Source organism: Astyanax mexicanus, chromosome 16 (genome assembly GCF_023375975.1).
Source record: "Astyanax mexicanus isolate ESR-SI-001 chromosome 16, AstMex3_surface, whole genome shotgun sequence".
Taxonomy (NCBI): Eukaryota; Metazoa; Chordata; class Actinopteri; order Characiformes; family Acestrorhamphidae; genus Astyanax; species Astyanax mexicanus.
This window is the reverse complement of record NC_064423.1, coordinates 17,860,001-17,880,890: the sequence shown is the minus strand read 5'-3', so window position 1 is coordinate 17,880,890 and position 20,890 is coordinate 17,860,001. Positions and strand designations below refer to the sequence as shown.

General features: G+C 38.0%; 1 protein-coding gene across 1 annotated transcript in view; it reads right to left on the bottom strand.

Moving 5' to 3' along the window:
- wdr18 (WD repeat domain 18) overlaps positions 1-20,890 on the bottom strand; it is a 110,193-nt gene that overhangs the window by 71,324 nt on the left and 17,979 nt on the right. Inside the window, exon 4 of the mRNA XM_007240181.4 lies at positions 17,218-17,359. Within this exon, the coding sequence (XP_007240243.1) occupies positions 17,218-17,359 (142 nt within the window). The remainder of the gene's footprint in view (positions 1-17,217; positions 17,360-20,890) is intronic.

Genomic DNA, 20,890 nt, shown 5'->3' with positions numbered 1-20,890 from the left:
GCATGTGTTCACACGTTAACATTGTTACATTTCTCTGTAATTCTATAGTCTAGCATTTTATAATCCACTTTTCTACATTTTATAAAGGTTTGTGTATCAACATGTTTTTTTAACTACTTATTATCAGTTTAATTATCACATTTTGATTTATGGTGGTTCTCTAACAAAAAAAAAAAAAAAAAAGATGATCCTTACATTTCCTCTGACCTTACAGCTCTATAAAGGCACTGGATTGTACCACCAATAAAAATCACTCTGCAGAGCACTGCACATTTTTGTTCCAAGCCCCAAATTAACGACTTGACAGATCAAGTTATTTAGGAGTGATGATACTTTTGCCAACATTTTTGATGGTCACTTATTGTGCCCTGAGCCAGTATAATATAGCCGGAGAGGAAAGTGCTGAGAGGAAGCTTTTAAAAGCTCAGAGGAGGAAGTGGGTTTGCAGAGCTTACAGTGAGCCAGGTGAGGCCATTCATCCAGCTTCAATCCAAACTACAGACAACCATTAGCACATAGCTAACGGAAAACTTAGCAGAGCCTCAGTGCTGTTATTCTAAAGAAGCCATATATGGGCGTAGTGTTTTTATGCTCTGCTTTGTGTGCAGCATTATTTTTCCATTATTTTTTCTAAAAAACACACAATCAGTATCACTCTCCTCATGTTGAAGCTTTACTAGTGATAGGGTGAGTCCTAATGGGTGGGTTGGGTAATTAGCTGTGCAAAAATGTGGAGAAAATGGGATCAAAAAAAGGAAAGAAAAAATAAAGAAACACTTTTTTGCAAGTGACAAAAGAAATCAGCAAAAAAAAAAAAAAAAAGATCATTTTGCTGTTCTCCTTATCACTACTGGTAGAATAGGATGAAAAAAAAAAAAAAACAAGACCTGTGATTACCACTGCTAATAAATATTCCCCACAGTTGCCCATATCAGTTTTTTTTTTTGTATCATTTATTCTCCCAGTAAATGCTTATTTTCCTTCTGAATAGCATTACAATCCAATGCTTCCAGTGCAAATATTTTGGCAACCTTTGCTTTAATATTGATATTACTAGTCAAAGGTGTCACTACTGGTGGAATAGGATGAAAATTAAATAATAAAAAAAAAGTAAAAAAAAAAAAATAATAAAAAATTGTAACAAACTTGTAACATAAATCAATGATCCAGAATGTAATGATACTAATAATGCACAGATATAATCTCTAGTAGATATATAATGGGAAATGAGAACAGTGTGAATTATTATTTAGCTAAAAACAGCACAAAAAAAAAAATAGTACCCTGATGTGATAATTAGGGGTAGGTGATCTGGCACGATATTTCAGATATATAATATTGAATCACGATAATCAAAAATGTTGCGTGAACGTGCTGCCATGTGGCGGTTCTGAAGAGGGGTTTGCCACAAAGAGTGAGACAAATGCTGCCAGGTAAGTTCCAAATCCCAGTGAATTTATTAGTGTTTCCACAGTCATGACAAACAATTAAAAAAATCAAAAAGAGAAAAAAAAAAAAAAACTATACAAAAAGAAAATAAAGAAATAATAAGTACTAAAGTCCAGGAGGACTTGAAAGCAGTACTACCAATGAAATAATAATACTGACTTCAGCTTCAACTCAGATTACCTAGCCAAAAACAATGTACAACAAGAAAACCAACCAACCAACTAACCAACCTCTTCCCTCCAAAAGGTAGCCCCTTTTAAACTTGTAGCCCCGCCCCTAATAAACCATTGCTAACAAGCAGGAGGGTGAAGTAAAAATCACATCTCATACACACTTTTACACAAACTACTGCAGCAATAATATAAACAGACATGTCTTATTATCACAGTGCACTATAAGGTAAGTATTGGGGTGTCACGATTCTCTAAATTCTCGATTCGATTTTATTTCCGATTTTAGGGTCACGATTCGATTCTCGATTTTCGTTTTTCTTTTTTTTTTTTTACAGCAGAGAGGCATATGCCAGTTTTAGATTAGTCTATGGTCAGTCATTGGTTTGATTCATCAAATTTACAATATCTTATTTCAAAAGGTGGGCTTGATATAAGTGATGCAAAGTGATACTAGTGATCTGTAATACACCACATTAGGCACTAATGGTCAAATTTAAATAATTTAATTAAGATGTATTTGTAATGCCATCTAGTGGCTTTTTTTGGCAGCAGCAGTGTGCACTATTAAAACAGCAATGTGCAACATAACAAAATAAATAATAAAAAACAGGAACAGTCACATACAAATGACATACAGCCTTAACAAACTGAACTCTTAACTGAACAGTTAAACATGAAAAATAAGACTTTAAGACTTTTTCGGTCCCTGAGAATGACAAGTTTTTTCTTTAACAAAGATATATTATTAACTTTATCTGAGAGAAAGATGCTCCTTAAGGTACCAAAACTATTAACATAATTAAGGCTAGACTAAACAACTGTTATTTCTATATTTTCACATTCTCTGGAGAAAGGGCTGCTCTTTCAGCTACAGTGTGCTGCGCCATTTGCGGGAGGGATCATCAATCCTCTTTTTGATTTTGACTTTTGACCATGACATAATTTCGATCAGTTTCGATGAAATATCGAAATCGTGACACCCCTAGTAAGTATACATAATTTTTTGATAAAATACATTTTTTTTTTATTATTTTCTTCCCCACAGGTATCACAGGAGATGGAACCCACCCCCTCTTCTTAGTAGGCCGAGGGCCCTTGGGCTACTACAAGAAAAGGAGTTGGCTGGCCTGCCAGTCCCCCAGAAAACCCCTAAGGAGCAGGTGAGTACAACATCTTATACATTTAAAGCATACAGTTAGCTCCTTGAAATGTCTCTGGCACATTCAGGTGATGAGTGGGAGCTACTGACTTCATCACATGTTGGTAATATTATTCCGTTTGATACAATTTGGCACATCCCTACTCGAGACACATTTACCACCTAATGAGGAAAATGCTTGTATAAAACAATTTTGCTTAAATACTTTTACAACAAAAAACAAAAAAATCAGATCACAGGAGCCCATGAGGACGAACAGCTTCAGGACACTCTCCTCCTCTCGCCTTTCCTTCCACAATTCAGGGTGATGGATGTGCCGTCATAAAGAAGACAAACTGACCGTAAAATAAAGCTGAGATTGGACCAATAATTGGACAAAGATCGGTGTGACGAGCCAGTCATAAAACAGAAGTGCTGAAGTCCAGAAGAAAATAAACAACCTGCCCTTTTCAGAGGCACAGGCTCCACACTGAGACGCAGGACTCAGGACTGCGCCAATAATTGATAATATTGAGTATTACAATACTTTAAATGTCAATATTACTTCAAAATTAAATCTTTTCATTCATGCTATAGCAATAATAGTCTCTTTTGCCCCTTGATGCTCCATCTCTCCATCGCATTCTCTCTATAGCTGCGTCACTATCAAAATGTCATGCAAATGTTATTATGGAGCTATTATGGAATTTCTGTAGGAAAAAAAAATGCAATCGTGTTTTCTATCTACTACAGTTATTGTAATAAACTTTATGTGACATTATATTCTACTGTGAGCAGAATTAAGAGATTTAACTGTTTAAATCCGTCTGCAATGTTTATTCATGGCTGTTACCAGGCAGAACGAACACTGGCCCACCGTGACAGAGATCTCTGTGCCACCCTAATGACGTCACAAAAACTCTGGAAAATGAAGTGTAAAGGGATGGAGTGCTACAAACTAGTAGCTCTCCAGCCCAGAGGGTTGTTGAACCCAATTGCAGAAAAAGTTGATCTCAAAGCAAGAAATCCCAAAAAGAAAGGAAAAACTAAATAAATAAAAACACCACTCCTCACGCGGGATCAAACTCGTGTCACCAGGTTCGCGGCCTAATACACTACCGCTGCCCCAGCTAGTGAATTGGGACAAAGCCGGGGAAAACGTCCTTATAAGGAGATAGGGAGCTGAAAAACGGTCAGAAAAACAAGAACGGGCGGAAACTAGTCACGCCGACCGCGACAGAGAGAGACAGGGGAGGGATGTAAACAAAGAGATCACCAGATCTACCAGAGATGCATTTTATTTATTAATTTTTTCCATTATCGTTCATCATAGTTCAAACAACCTCACGGGCCCGATGTTTCATGCTCTATTGCCGACCCATACCCTAACCAAACATCTGGGATTACAAACACACCAGACAGTTTTAATAAGAGGAGCGAGCAGCCGGTTTGCAGCGAAATTAATGAAAAAGTGGATCAGCTGACGATTGTTTACATTTATTTTACAGTGTAACAAACTGTATCTTGGATAAGTCACAATTTACTTTTTTTCTAATATAGTTTTTTTCTGTTTTGAAATATATTTTCTGATTCATTTTCTTTCTCTTTTTTTCACATTTTTCCCATTTTCTCCCAATTTAGCTAGTCCCACCCCATCACTGGTAATGTCACAACACCAGGAGGGTGAAGACTTGCACATGCCTCCTCCAATAAATGTGAAGTCAGCCACCGCCTCTTTTCTGCTGCTGATGTAGCATTGCAGAGTAGCATCACAGCACACTCGGAGGAAAGCGCAGCGACTCGGTTCCGATACATCAGCTCACAGACGCCCTGTGTTAATCGACATCACACTTTGAAGTTATGAGGGGAAAGAGCACCATCTACCCACCCAGAGAGAGCAGAGCCAATTGTGCTCACTCGGGGCTCCGGCAGCTGATGGCAAGCTGAATGACTATCTCTCGATCATAGCGGCAGGGCTTTTTTTGGACTGTTGGACTACTCGGCGCACTTTGTATTCTTTCTTAATTCTTTAGCTTTTTCACCAACATTTTGGACATTTACTTTATAAAATAATTACATTTATTTTTCAGTCTGTTCAAAATCAATAAATAAAAATGGCTAGAGCGTCATAAATAGAATTGGAACTTTTGAGTATATTTATTTATAATATTTAACTGTGTAGCAATTACATGATCTAATGCAGAAAATACACACTGAAGGAGGTTAGGGCTCTGCCAGGCTCTTTGTGGTGCTTTTTAATCTGACCCTGGATCAGAGTAATTCAGCAGACAATAATCATTTATCTGAATTTGATTTATTCTCCAAGCTTCCTGAGATGCACCTACACAGACACTGACACACACAAAGACATAATGTGATTTTTTATGAGGTATATTTACCAAAAGGGAGTCTCTAATATGGTGGGCAGTAAAAACAGAATAGGACAATACACTCAGAGATGGCTGCTTAATAGCTACTCCCACCCTTGTACTTCCACTCCCTGACTGTTTTATAATGTATATAATAATAAAAGGCAGCTTAACTCGTGGCTTTTGAGCAGAGATTTTGCTGATACTGCTTCAGGCGGTCTCTGGGGGGCTGTTAAGGCTAATACAGGTGATTACATCCTGTCCATAAAGCCCAGCAGCAGTTTGACCTCTATGACCTCTGCTCCTGATTTAAACACAAGCATTCCTCCCTTTCCTGAAGCTGGAAAAACCCGTTTATCTAAAGTGACAGACAGACAGCAATCCGGCTGATGACACCGAGCGCCGGCCATCAGGTTGGTGACAAACGTAGAGCAGAAGAGATGAATTAAACCCAAAAATGATTGAGCTGATTGATGAGAATTCTGGGCAATAACACTCTGGAGACCAGCAGAGAGGGACGATAACAAGAGTGCAACAGCGGTTAAAAAAATAAAAATAATAAAATAGTGCTGTTTGTATATTAAAAAAAGTGAGAAAGAGAGAAAAAGAAAGCCAAAGCAAAAGTTAAAATTGAGAGAAAAACGATTAGCATAAAATCACATCGTCCTTAACTGTGAATTCCAATTTATTGATACAATCGATTTATCGCCCAGCTCTAATTTAAAGTTAATTCAAAGTCAGTTCTGTGTGGTTTAACCCTTTGAACCCCATCCTATTCTGATGTCTTTTTTTCCATTTTTATAATAAGTAAAAGTTCCCCTTTCACTTGTTATAACACATTTATGTTAGGAGATAGCCACATGCTATTATTTTTCTTTATAGCAGAAGACACTAAACTGCTAAAAAATGTCATCATTTGAGATGTAAATGCTTCCAGAATTTACATCTCAAAGGCTTCAGACCATCAAAACCAGCACAACACAACACGCTAACAGCTTCTTCCCCAGAGCTGCAGCACTCCTTAACCACAGCGGACACCTGTGGAGTCTCCAACCCTCACTCACTGAACTGTACTGACCGGATTTACAATTCACTCACTTGCACAGCTGTACAGATGTTCTCCTGTAACGTAAACATCATCTGCAACTTTCTTTAAACAATATTTAATATCAAGGACATTTTACCTCAAGATTTTTTGGATACAATAGTATTCATATGTGTACAGTTCTGATTTTTGAGGTTAGCTGCTTATTACTGCTGAAGAAATTCGGAAATCTAAGTTTACTTTAAATAAACTGAAGCACTGTACTCACCTAAATAAACAGATTTCAGAAGAGAAATCTGTGTAAATTAACCTCCAGCGCTCGTTTGACTTTAAATGAAAGTATTTTTTTTATTATTATTACAGTTTTGTTTACTTAGCTTAGCTTTACTTAACATAAGGTAGCCCACCACCACCAAGTGGTGAGATCTGCTGCATACAAGTTCCTTATATGTATGAAAATAGACCAGAAAATAAATGCTCAATCATCTGGTGCACCTTATAGTGTGAAAAATATGGTAACATGATATATTAAGCATGAGATGTATGTAAGCATTCCCACAATGCTTTGTTTAAATGTTATTCATTTGGAATCTACTGTAACAGATATGTGGGTGTTAAGACCCTTCAAAATTCAGAAGTGTAATGCACAGAGGCTGTGTTTACTGTAGATTTCTTCATGGTTTAAAACAGTGTAAAAGAGTTCCTTCAACTCTGATGATAAGCAATGTAAAATTTATATCAGGGACTGGGTTCAAAAGGAATAGCAAGCAAGGGGCAGGTGTCTGGAGACGCTCGCCCGATCCTGAGCAATCACCGATCTCAGCATGAGGACAAAGCAGCTCTGACAACACATGAGTGCAGTGAACTCCAGAAACGAGCTGGTCTGGGGTTGCCTGAAGCTCTGCTGCTTGTGTCAAGAAAGCAGGAGAAAATAGAGCTGAAGCCTGAGGAGAATCCCTGGTCTGTCAATGCTTTTTTAAAAATTTTTTTAAAGGAATCTTAACAGCACAAGATACACACCCTGATCTCATGCTCCCTGAACCACTCTTTCACTATTTCAGTCATATGCCCAAAAGGGGCCGTGGATAAAAAAAAATAATATTATATTATTATGCAATTCGTGCTCATGATTTCTGTAAATCAAGCGATTGATTTCTTTAATTTGAATGAATGATTTCTTTCGAGCAAAATTCAAGCAAACGATTTTTATGTGCACTAAGACAAGAAGCTCGGAGGAAAGGAGCATTTTCCACCACTACGGCAAATTCTGCACACTTTATTATCTAACTGTAACACTAGAGCTTTAATAATCAGCAGGTTATAAATGTAGATAACTGATTATCATCACAGCAGCCCTGTAACAGGTCAAAAGCGGGAAATTCTCCTTTCCCTCTATGCTTCTTGTCTTAGTCCTCATAAAGATCATTTGCTCGAATTACAGAAATTGTGAGCATGAGTTTAAGAAATCGTGAGCATGAATTATAGAAATCGTGAGCACAAATGACAGAAATCGTGAGCACGAATGACAGAAATCGTGAGCACGAATGACAGAAATCGTGAGCACGAATGACAGAAATCGTGAGCACGAATTATAGAAATCGGGAGCATGAGTTATAGAAATCGGGAGCATGAGTTATAGAAATCGGGAGCATGAGTTATAGAAATCGGGAGCACGAATGACAGAAATCATGAGCATGAATTACAGAAATCGTGAGCATGAATTCCAGAAATCGTGAGCACGAATTAAAGAAATCGTAGGCACCAATTAAAGAAATTGTGAGCACAAATTACAAATTGTTTACTCAAATGAAAGAAAACATCAGCTTGAACTGCTATATAATTCCCTTGATATAATTATGGGCTCCTGGGCTACGCCCACTGGCTCTTTGGCCTGCACTAGTGAGATTGTGACCTCTGGTGTTCAAACAATTCAACTGCATAATGTGTCATAACAGTACATGGAATTGCTTGTGTCCCTTGATATCAGATAGCTAAACGATTTTTCCAAATCGAGTACGAGTACTTTAGGATTTGAAAAGAAGCCAAACTAGCCCTTACATTTTTTTTTAAATACGCATCCAATTTGTCCTTCACCATGGTGACGTATCTGGCTGTTCTTCACATTGTCTTCATCAAAATGTCATGATGAACAGAACAATAGATCTGCTGCACAATTGCTTTTTTCAATGACTTCCACTGAAGGTTAATGGTTTTTCCTTCTCCACTAAAGTCGCCATATTGGAGCGACTACATGAATATCTCCCGGCATATTTATAATATATCTAAGGTGACTTTTCTATGAAATATATACAATTGTTTTGCGGCTTTCTGTAAAACGAATTTGAAGAGAATGTGCATTGCTTTTTGTTATTGCCAATATCTCCCGCCCATAAATATGTATGGATATGTATGGATATGTCTACAGTATGTCTAGGTTTCTGCTCACGGCTTCCCAATAACACACCTACACTGAGAGTGCTGACTTTCCATTTCTAATACAGCTTAATTTAATATCTTATGTTTATTACTTATTTTAAATGTAAAATTGTGCCACATTCATAGTGTTGGGTCAAGGATATTTTTAATAAGCATACATTTTTATTAAGTACAGTTTGTCGTTAAATTAAATTACCAGTTAATAACTAAAAAGACAGCATACACAATCAGCTTTTACGACTGAACCATCCACTATTTAACTTTATATCATTTAAATCTATGCTAGCTAATCTATGATGACACAAAGAACACCCACACACATTTTTCATGCTCAAGCTGGTTAAAATGCATAAAGCAACCAATACATACACTGTGCATGAAATTTATCCCTGAAAATAATATAAACAAATGTGCACAAAGAGAAAATGGCTGAAAAAATTTATAAAATAAACAAATAAATAGGACTGAGAAAATCACAAGATGTGAAAGTTGACATCTAAGCAGAGGTGCTACTTTATAGAATCTAAATCTAGATCTATACTTTTCATAAATATGATGTGCTTTTATACTATGAGAGATTTTCCTTTAATTTGATTTAAACCATCACAAAATATCACTTTGATCATGGTACAATATTGCATTGAAGTGTTGATTTTTCCCAACATCATGAAGCTCTAGGCTGATTTTAGCACTGCTTTGAGTAAACATGCCTCAGAGTCAGAGTTGCCAGGTTCGAGTTTTACCGGGAAATTGGGCTTGTTTGAAATGCCAGACGTGGGTGAAATTTTAGGGGAGGTGGGGAGCATTTTTTGGGTTACTTTTCAAAAATGACTGCGGCCACCAATTACAACAATTAGAACAATAAGAACCAGGAGAACAGAACGACATAAAGGACACCTTAGTTTCTCTGGTCCGAATCAGTTGAGTTTGTTCACTTGGGGCGTTTTCTCTCTTTGTTTGGTTTGGTTTCACACAGACATGAATAATAACCGCACGAGCAGGCTGTGTCCTCTGATTTGTCAGAAGTGTCTGGCGTGGGAGTAAATATAAATATATGAAAAAAGTAAAAAAAAAAAAAAAAAAAAGTATATATATATATATATATATATATATATATATATATATATATATATATAGAAAGAGAGAGAGAGAGAGAGAGAGAGAGAGAGAGAGAAGATTCTGTGTTTCAGTGCGTACATCTGTGCTTTAACACTGAACGCTGAAACGCTACACTTTTAAACAGTGTTTGGACATGCAGCGCAGATGTACACATAATAAACAGAGTCACTCGGCTGTGAGCAGTGAACGCAGCACAGACCGTGCGTGCATTAACTCAGCGTTTGTTCTTAGCTGTGGTAATTAGCATTTTCTGGCTAATATATCAGTTTAAACTGAGTCTTATCAGCGGTTTAGCTCAAATAAATGGACTATATTTTAATTGGTGGATCGGATCCAGACTGGATCACGTTCACACTCGGTCCGGTTCTTTTGATAAGCACCCGAGTGCAATTACTGTTTTCACACCTGCTCAATTGAACCGCACTAAAGTTACAAACGGATCAGAGTTCGTTTTAATCAGAACCAAACAGTGCTGGTGTGAAAACGCCCTTAGACTGACTTTGGGCTGGATATTTTTGTTGGACCTGGCAACCCTGCTCATAGTTTAAAATGTATACTATCAGCTCAACTCACTCTTTCAGCATATGTCACGTGACCTTTCATTATATCGCTCCTTAAAGTGATGCACCCCTCAGGTGTGGTTAAGAATAATGATAATATTAAATCCACTGGCAGCACTGGTGAATCACAGTGTGTTCTACAGGCATTTTTTTTTTTTTTTATAAATTCCTGTATCTGATCGCACACTGGAGTGACATTTCGCACGGTAAAGTCTCCTCATTTACATATCCAGAGGGTGGGATTTTCTGAGAGCCGGGGTGACTTACCCTGTGGTCAACTTTCCCACTCTGTTTGAAACGACTGCGACCCATAAAGCCCCGGCTCCCGTCATCCTGACCGTTTCCCTTCCAATCACTTCTGCTCCTGTGAACTCTACCGTGACCGCCGCCATGCCCGGGGGAAACCCCGGGCGATTCTGGGTAATGACAGAGTGCAATCGGTGTGACATTGAGCGGGCCGTGTGTGTCGGCGTGCCCCGGCTCTAGCGCCGGGAGCTCGGGCGGAGAGCGAGCGGCTAGTCGTTTGTGACGGCCCCTCAGACCACGCCGCGCTAGCTGCTAGCCCTCAGACCTGTCATGCTCGCTGTTTGGTTAACAGGCTTGATTACTTCACCTAATCCTGTCACAGCAATGTCAATGACAATGGCCGTGAAGTCCAAACATCTCGTGCGAGACGATAACGTGACTTGTGACATGTGACTGGACTGCGCCGTCAAAAGCCCTGGACAAGTGCAGACACTTACGCTTTAGAGAGATGGTTTATGGAAGCATTCTTACAGCAGACAGACAGGATTTCCCATTTTCCATGGAGGGGGATCACATCAAAAAAACAAAAATTCCAGTCAGAGTAGAATCCACTATAATAAATAAAAATTTAATCTGTTAAAATACATCAATAAATAAATAGATAATTTATAAAAATGACCTTACAAATGAACAAGCTTTTGTAAACTCCTACGACCTCTGATGTGGAGAACATGGGCAGAATCACAGAATTAATTAAAGTGGAATTCAGATATAAATAATAATAAACTATTTATATTGCATCTTTCATACATTCAAATAGAGCTCAAAGAACAAGAAAATGCACAATTAAGAAAACAAACACTTTAAGAGAGGCAAGTAAGAGGAAAAAATATCTCTGGTCACAGCTTTAAACCCTCTTTTCTAAATTAACATGTTAAATAAAGAAATAGATATATTACATTTAATCTAATCTAATATAAAAAACAATTACCTTACATCAATTACTTTTTAAACCTTTCAGATCTGAATTATCTCCAGTGATATGCAAAGAAAAGAGAACTCTAATATTATTCTTGAAAATCTATATAGAAAATAAATCCAATTAACTAAAATACTGAACGTATTTTAGTATGTTTTTTTATTTCCATTGCATTGGAACTTTTTTCATAAATTATCCCTAAACAGGAAAACATCACAGCTGTTCTACATCACAGTACATTACTAAAAATTAGCTGTTACTAGATGGATCTAGTATCTACTTCCGGCGCCGACGCGAGTGGCTGCCTGTTCCAGTAGCTCCGTTTCTTTGTGTGTTTTTCTGAGTTTTTTACGTTTATTTATCGTCTTCGAGAATTTCCCCCCGGGGATCAATAAAGTATCTATCTATCTATCTATCTATCTATCTATCTATCTATCTATCTATCTATCTATCTAGTTTTTTCAGTGCAGTGGGCGGGGCCACTATTAATAAAACAAGTAATTGTTTTATTGATATATAAACTTGTTAATTGGCTGGTTCATGGTCCATTCTGCTGAACAGCTCTCAAAACATTTAAAGTTAAATAAAATACATGATGATGATGTCCACTCTAACGGATGCAGGCTAATGTAAAAAATAATACGTTTAACTTTTTCTTAAAAGCATTAACAGAGGGAGACTGCCGGATCATTTTTGGGACATAAAAACGAAATGGTGTCACTGTGCATCGTTCAGATATTCAGCGCACTTTGCACAAGGAGAGGCTGTATGAGAGAGTAATGCAGAAGAAGCCTTTTCTGAGCACACGCCACAAACAGAGTCACTTGAGGTAAGCTAAAGCACATTTGGACTAAAGCAGTCTTTATTTTGGAATAAGGTGCTGTGGACTGATATTAATGCACCTGCCTAATGAACATTGTTGTTTTATTCTATAAACCATGGACAACATTTCTCCCGAATTCTAAATAAAAATATTCTCATGTAGAGCCTTTATGTGCAGAAAATGAGAAATGCTTGAAATAACAAAAAATAACAAAGAGTTTTCAGACCTCAAATAATGAAGAAAAAAAAAATAATAAAGTTTTAAGAGTTCAGAAATCAATATTTGGAGGAATAACCCCGGTTTTTAATCACAGTTTTCATGCATCTTGGCATGTTCTCCACCAGTCTTACACACTGCTTTGGATAACTTTATGCCACTCAAAAATTCAAGCAGTTCAGCTTGGTTTGATGGCTTGTGATCATCCATCCTCCTCTTGATTATATTCCAGAGGTTTTTAATTTGGAAAAACAAGCAAAATCATCATCATTAAGTGGCCTCTTAACTTTTTTTCCAGAGCTGTATTAGTATGGGCAGGTGAGCACATTAAAAACAAACACTGAAATCAACATCAAAATTCAACACAGGAGCATCTCTAAACTTAAAATATGCATCATAGTTTTAGTTATTAGAGCAGTAAAGACTACATGATTAAAATAAATGACCCTTGATTAAACAGCTATGATAAGCTCTCTATCTGAATGGTAATTAGTGTCTTGCAATTAAAAAGCTGTGTTCATCAGTCTGTATTTATCCCGCAGAACATACCTGCAGTAGATTTGTTTATGTAGTATAATATTCTGTTTACCAGAAGCTTAACAGTCTCCTCCAATAATATTCAGCTGGCTGTTTGGCAACAAAACATTATTTTATTTATTTTTAATAAATATAATTGTGTTGACTTAACTTAACTATTATTCAGGTCAGTATGTTTGTGTGCCATTTTATTCTATTAAATATTAATATATTATATTAGTCCATAGTTATCCATACCAAATTAATTGACAACCACTGCAAAGTTATAAATCCTCCAAGGTGCCCTCTGCCATGCCTTAAAACTTCTCTTCACACATTTCCCTCTGTTATTTCTCACACAGAACAGAGCTCACTGACTCAAATCAGAGAAATTCTGCAAGAATCGATACACTAATCATATTTCTAAGTAGAAGAGAATAGGTAGTTTGGCCTAAAGGAAAATCATCCATCTTATTAAGCTATTTTTCCAGTTCTTGACCCTGAAACAGAAAATCCAGACAGTGATGGCAGAGTCCGACTCTTTTGGTTGAAGAAATGAGTATTTACATCACTTCCTGATTGGAATAAGGCATAAATACTGGAAATCAATTGCCATTTGAAAAATGCATTTTAAATCCCTAATAAAATATGATAAAAACTCTAAAAAGAGTGTGCAATATTTGGCTCAAAAATGCACAAAAAAAAACAAAACATTTCTCAGCTTGGTAAGGCTACTGCACCTGCGCATATCTTCACAGTGAGAGGGACACTGATTCTCCTCCACTATATACCATTTATACAGCAGTCAGTGGCCTAGATCATCAATGATAAAGTCTCTGGTGGTGCTCGATATATCGCAAGACAATTCTCTGATACTTCACAGCAAATTAAATAAATAATTAAGCAAATACCAAGAACTATGGGTTTGTTGGTGTACGTTTTTTTTTTACCCTATTCATTTGACTTTAGTAAGTTAAAATGGCAGGTGAGGAATTTAAAGCGCCCGTCTTCTATTTTCTATATTTAACATCACATACCAATAACGTACTGCGAATGAAAATTATGCGATATCGTAATATCAATATCAATATAATATCAATATTGCCTCACCCCTGCTTCAACTCAGTTGCAAAGTGAAAAAACTTGTTGGTTTCTTACGGTGCGCCAATGTCCACTGGCATTGGTCTGTGACGTTTTTGAATTCAAATGAAGCAACAGATGTAGTCAATTAGAAGTTTAAGATTTTACATTTTTAGTAAACCTCACTGTGATCTATAGTTGTATAAATCCATATTCCGCCATTTTAAGCCTCTCTTCTGTGTTTGAAAGGCACCTGTTCTGTGTGTGTGAGGCTCCTATGTGTGTGCCGTGTCAGCCTGCTGTTCCCTGATTGGCTGGACGCAGCACGGCGGCCGGATTTATTTGAATAAAGTTCAGATCTGCTCAACTATTCTTGCCGGAGGGTGGGGCTGAGCTCAACGCAACACAACGCAACCCAGCGTGCACCGCGGCATGCGGTGGCTCTCTCCATTGAAATAAATGGGATGCGTCGGGGCTTAAGTGGCAGTGGACGCGCACCGTTACAGTGACCACCAAGCCTCAAAGGGTTAATAGTATTACTTAATTTATGTAATTAACTGCAAAACTGATATAGCAAAAGATCATCATTATTATACATGTCTCAGTATTAACTACATTCAGACAGAAACCATAATATTTCTAATTCACTGCAGCACAAAATACCTACAGTTAGTGATTTTCTGATATAATGCACAGAATGATAAAATCATATCAGGTAAACAAGTAGTTCTGTTCTGATTTGATCGCTCTAGCCTGTCGTCTAAACACAGCTTTAGCGGCTTGCGTGTTGACAGGGCAAGACACCACAGTTTTTCTTTAAATTGGAAAAGTTAAATGTGATCCCGCACACGCTCTCTCTCTCCTTCTACAGCTGCTTCTTCCCCAGGTGCGTCTGCTAGTTGCTTTGAGATAAAAGAGCTTAGCGAGGCCTTTAGCGCTGTCGTAAGTGCATACTAATATACACAGTCAATCACAGCGGCCTCCTGATCTCCCACACGGACACTGAATCTATCTAATATTGATCTTTCCTTAAGTGGCCAACAAAAACCTACGTTACCCAGGAGAACCGGATACCAGTAATTGGACAGTGACATTTTATTTATTTTTTCTGTAATGACTGTGTAAAGAGGACTGGAACAATGAATGAAACAAACACATTAATGAGTAATATAATGCTTAAATATAACTAACAGATGATTTTAGTGCTGGGCGATTATGGACTAAAAAAAATATTTTTTTTCCCACAAAAAATAGGAAATTGTAATTATAACCGATTATTTTTCCCCCCTACTAAAAATCAAACTACAGATGACAAAGAAATGGTTCAAAACTAGATTTGCCTGTTTAAAAAAAAAAATCCTATCACGCGCGGACAGCCGAGGAGTTACTCAAACACTGACAGACACTGGATTATACATCAGAATGCAGGTTTGTGACTGAATATTGAGAAATAATGCACTAAAGGACAGATTATTATTGATTTCCACAATTAGTCACTGATCTTTACTATAGAGCGATGATGCTGCAGTTTTTGCAGTGTTTTTTTTTTTTTTTTTTTTTAGAAACTTTACAATTTTTTTTTAGCTAAATATATGCTTTATCCCACCGGCTATTTGTGTCGAAAGTGCTGGAACAGCGCAGGAACTTATTTTCTTATTTTAGGTGATATGCGTGTGTTAGTCTGTGGGAGGCGCCAGTAACCAAGGTAAGATGGATAAACACTTCAGAAATGTGTAGCGTTTTTGGATATTTTAGATTAAAAACATTAAATGTTTGTATGTGAAATTGCGATTAATCCATTTAACATCGCATTAAAAGTGTAAAACTGAAAATTAAAGGATTTTAAGTGCACCTTATATTACGAAAAAAATATGGTACAAATTATCCAGTTTCAGAAGCATCAACAGGCAGGTCTCCTTCATTACAGAGGATCATTTTTACTAAGTATATTCTCTAACCTGCAGGAAGAGTACCCTTACACACTTGTTCAAAATGAAATGACCCTCCTGAACTGTTTAAACTGCAGAAAGGCTTGTAAAAGCTCGGCGAGCTCTTGTTAAAGTCAACAGTGAAACTGTCCAAGCTAAATAAAATCGCCAAGGAAGACAATTCAAGAGTTTATTACCCACTTCCCAAAAACAACAGTCCCAGCTTTTAGTACCCCGTTCCCAGCAGCGTCCAGCAGCGGAAATACTGTTTAGCACTTCTGCGTCTTGTAAGATTTTATGACTACTTTGCAAGTTAAATGAGCTATAAATAAGATTATAGATGAAGTTCTGGTGTGAGACCATCCTCAAATATTTTCAGAATATTAGTTATTTATTGTGCATTAAATGACAAGTTACTAAAAACAACTGTTCAGTCCACTGCAGCACCAATTAAAGAGAAACATCATTAGTTAGACACTGTATTTATCACTACAGTGCATAAGCTATGCTACATTCATAAATAGGAGAGCAGTAAACAAAGCAGAGTGCATTTGCATTAGCTTGAAGACTGCTATTTTGGTTTATGTATGGACAAAGAGATATTCAGAAATGCATTTTGAGCAGTATACAATATATTAAACTTATTTCTGTAATTTTAATTTACAAACCAAGTATGAGGCTTATTTTTACGTTTTTGGCTAACCAAACATCAACACTGGCCCTCAATCACTGCACCACAGCATATCTTATTCTGAGTTAAGCATCTGTGTATAAAATAGTTGCAGATGGATAGATGAATCAGATCTGTCATACACGCAGCTTAATTTGGGGCGTGTCAGTGTGTCTTTGCTATTGTAACAACATGCAAAAGACATGTACTAGTTCTCTTAATTAATCATGGGTGTATTTTTGCATAACATGCCAAAAAATTGTATTTTAACGGCACAGTGCTTCTACGCTTCTCAGCAAAGGAAACTGACTGATTATAATCAGTATCGGCACTACAAGCACAACATTTTCAGTTCAGTCAGGCCCTACTGCAGTGTGAACTAATATTCTTCTCGTGGGTCTTAAACTGGTCATACATTGATACATACAAGAAAGGTCATAAGAAAGCCGTTATGTGCATAATAACTGTACCTTAATAGTCTGGTCTAAGGATGCAGTAGCTACTCTGGCCTGAGGTCCCATCAGACCACAGTGGATGTCCGTGATTGGAAGAGAGTGACGGGACAACACGTGGCGAGGCTCTGGATCATGAGAGGAATCCACCTGCACAACACTGCAACATAAAGACAACAGAGGGTAAGACAACAAACTACAGCTACAAGTGTAATAGTGTTCAAAACCTCATCATAGCTGAATCAGTTGGTTGGTTGGTTGGTTGTTGGGGTTTTATTGCCACTCCAGCACAAATTAGGCTATTTGTGGCATACACTTGGTTTTAAAAGCGTAGATATAAACGCACAGTTGATTCAAACATTACATAGGCCTCTACATGTGTGTCATATGAGATGTTTAAGATTAAAAGCCGATAAAAACTTTAAAATCTTCCCTGGTGGGTGTTTCCCAAAAAGGTCCTTTATGTTCTGTTCTTGATAGTACAATTTTCTTATATGGTTATGGGCTGGACAGTCGATGCGGATGTGTTTTATAGTTAGTGGGGTGTTACACGATTGACAAGATGGTATTTCAGTGTTTGTTAAAAGGTGTCCATGTGTTATTTTTGAGTGGCCTATACGGCATCTTGTGTAAACTGTTTGATCTGATCTTGAGTTGTGTTTGAAGGTTGTCCGTCTTAACAGAGGTTAAATTTCATGTAGTTTATTGGTGTGCTCTTGGTCCCACTCTTCTTGCCATTTAGATTTAATGAAGGAGTTTATTATGTAAAAGGTGTCCAGAGGTGGGGTGGAGAACTTAGTGATCTCTTTTGTAGATGCCTTCTTGGCGAGGTCATCTGCCATATCGTTTCCTGTAAATCCACAGTGGCCTGGGATCCAGCAAAAGGCTATCCGGTATCTTTGTTTGTGCAGGGAGCTGACTTTCGCAAGCACTTCAGAAATGATGGGATGGTCTGTTTTTAATGAGTCCAAAGCTTGAAGGCAAGATTTTGAGTCTGAGCAGATTAGGTAGTTGGGGTGTGTGCAGTTTTTGATGCATTCCAATGTAAGCAGCAGTGCATATGCTTCAGCTGTGAAGATGGTACTATGGCTTGGTAGGCGAATGCTTTTGTGAAAGTTTGAGGTTGAAAATGCTGCTGCTACATGAGTTTCCGTTTTTGATCCATCAGTGTAAATAGTCTTGTGGGTAGGGTACATGTTTTGAATGTCAAAGAATTGAGTTTTATAATCATTTGGGTGGGTGTTTGATTTCTGGTGTCCGGTTAGTTTAAATATGACTGTTGGTTGGATAATTTCCCAAGGGGCTATTGGATTGTGTACTTTTTTCAAAGTTGTCATGTCAATGGCCAGCTTTTCCAGTTCTGGCTGGATTCGAAGTCCTAACGGCTTGATCACGTTTGGTTTTCTTTCGTACAGGTCTGAGAGATTGTTGTTGAAGACGGAGGAATGTGCTGGGTTTCGATCATTTCCTTGAAGTTTTATAGTGTATTGAAGTGCCAGTTGTAGTCTTCTGAGATGGGGTGGAGGCTCGTCTGACTCTACGTACAAGCTGTTAACTGGAGATGTTCTGAAGGCCCCCGAGGCTAGTCTCAGGCCTTGGTGAATAATGGTGTTCAGTGAGTTTATATAGGATTTTCTAGTTGCTCCATAGATAAAGCTGCCTTTGGGTTTGATCTTGGGATGGTCCTTTTTGCTATGTCCATAAGAGTGTCCGTGAACCATTTAATGGGATCTGCATTGTTCCCCTTGGATGGGTGATATTCCGTCCAGCAGAGGCTTTCAAACTGGTACCAGTTTGCTTTTTTGAGAAGCCATTTCCGGGTGTTCTGTTGTTTCTGTGTGCTTGACAGGGTTACTATGATTGGAAAGTGGTCACTCCCACAAAGATCATCACATACTTTCCATATACAATCCAGGAGTATCTCCGGAGTGCTAATGGAAAGGTCAATGGCTGAGTAGACTCCGTGTCCCGAGTGAAGGAATGTTTCTGATCAATCATTTAATAAACACAGGTTATTTGCATTTATAAAGTATTCTATTATATTCCCTCTCAGGTTAGTTCTGCTGCTACCCCATATGGGATTCTGGCCATTGAAGTCTCCCAGAAGTAAGAGAGGAGTGGGTAGTTGGTTAAGGAGGTCATCTAGACTTTTGATGGTGATGTGGCTGTTTGGGGGAATGTAGATTGAACACAGAGTGATGGGTCTGTAGAGGGTTATACGTACTGCCGCTGCTTGAATGGTGGAATGAATTGGGATTTGGCTGTGAATGATATGGTGTCTGATCAGGATAGATGTGCCTCCTGTTGGGCATTGTGACTGGGGACCAGGTGTGCTGTATATGGTATATCCTTTAAGGTGTATAGGGTTTAAGAGGGAAATCAGAGTTTCCTGAAGACATATTGCTGCCGGATTGATTGATGAAACCAGTCTTTGTAGTTCAGGGTAGTTTGCCCTAAGGCCTCTGCAGTTCCATTGTATGAGGATTTCTTCTTTCATTAAGTGGGTAATATTGGTATGTTTTGCTTTATTCTGCCTCTTGGTGATGGTTGTCGAGAGTGTGGTTTTACTGGTTCTCTCATTTCTATGTCTCTTGGGCAGTCTTCTTTGTTTCTATTACTTTCTTGGCTTGTTTTTGATTGAGAGTTAGGTTTTGATTTAGTCTTGCCTCCAGGATCTGATTCTGGCATTTGTTTTGTTGTGGTCGCCTTACTTTTGGTGTGTGATGCGTCTTTGTTATTTGGAATTGTTTGAGGTTTGTCACCAATTATCCAGGTGATGTTTGTTTGACTTCCACTTTCTGCTGTAGTTTTAGTCACTGCTGCATATGTTTTGGAAAGTCTGAAGTTGGTAGTACTTTCTACCATTATCCTTGCTTCGGGGTAACTAATCTTTTTGGTGTGTTTGATCTTTTGGATTTCCTTCTCTTTGATCCATACTGGGCAGTCTTTTGAGGAAGCGCTGTGATTTCCTTGACAGTTGATGCATTTTGGCGTTTCTTGGCACCCTGGACCATGGTCAGGTTCAACACAGTTACAGCAAGTGGCTTGGCTTCTACAGCTCAGCGACCCATGTCCAAATCTTTGGCACTTGTAGCATCTCAGTGGGGAAGGGATGTAAAGTTCTACTGGGACCTTCAGGTATCCAATGTCCATTTTCTCTGCTGGTTGTGGCTTGTTGAAAGTTAGGACATATGAATTTGTCTTGATAGTCCTGTCTTGCCTTTTAATGATAATTCTCCTAACATCTGTAATTCCTTGGCTGGTCAGTTCAGCTGTGATCTCAGAGTCTTCCATTCCTTCAAGTTCCTTGGTCCGGATTATTCCTTTGCTGCTGTTGAGAGTAGGGTGAGACTGTGTCTTAATCTGAATGCCAGCTAGTTCTGTGGTGGCGAAGAAGAGATTCCATTTGCGATTTCTTTGCACATTCAACTAAAAGTTGACCCGATCTCAGCTTTTTGGTGTTTTTCACAGTTCCTGCTATACCAAGTATTCCTTTATGTATTGCAAAAGGGGACAGTCTTGTCAGGGGAGTATCCTGTGTCACAGATTCCAGAAGGATAAAACGTTGCCAGTTATCGTTCAGGATAGAGTAAGTGTCGTTACATCTGTAGGTAATGTCCAAGTCCATCAATTTTCTATTGTTCGTTGATTTATCCATATTGAAGTAAGAGAGGTTCATCACCTCCACTCC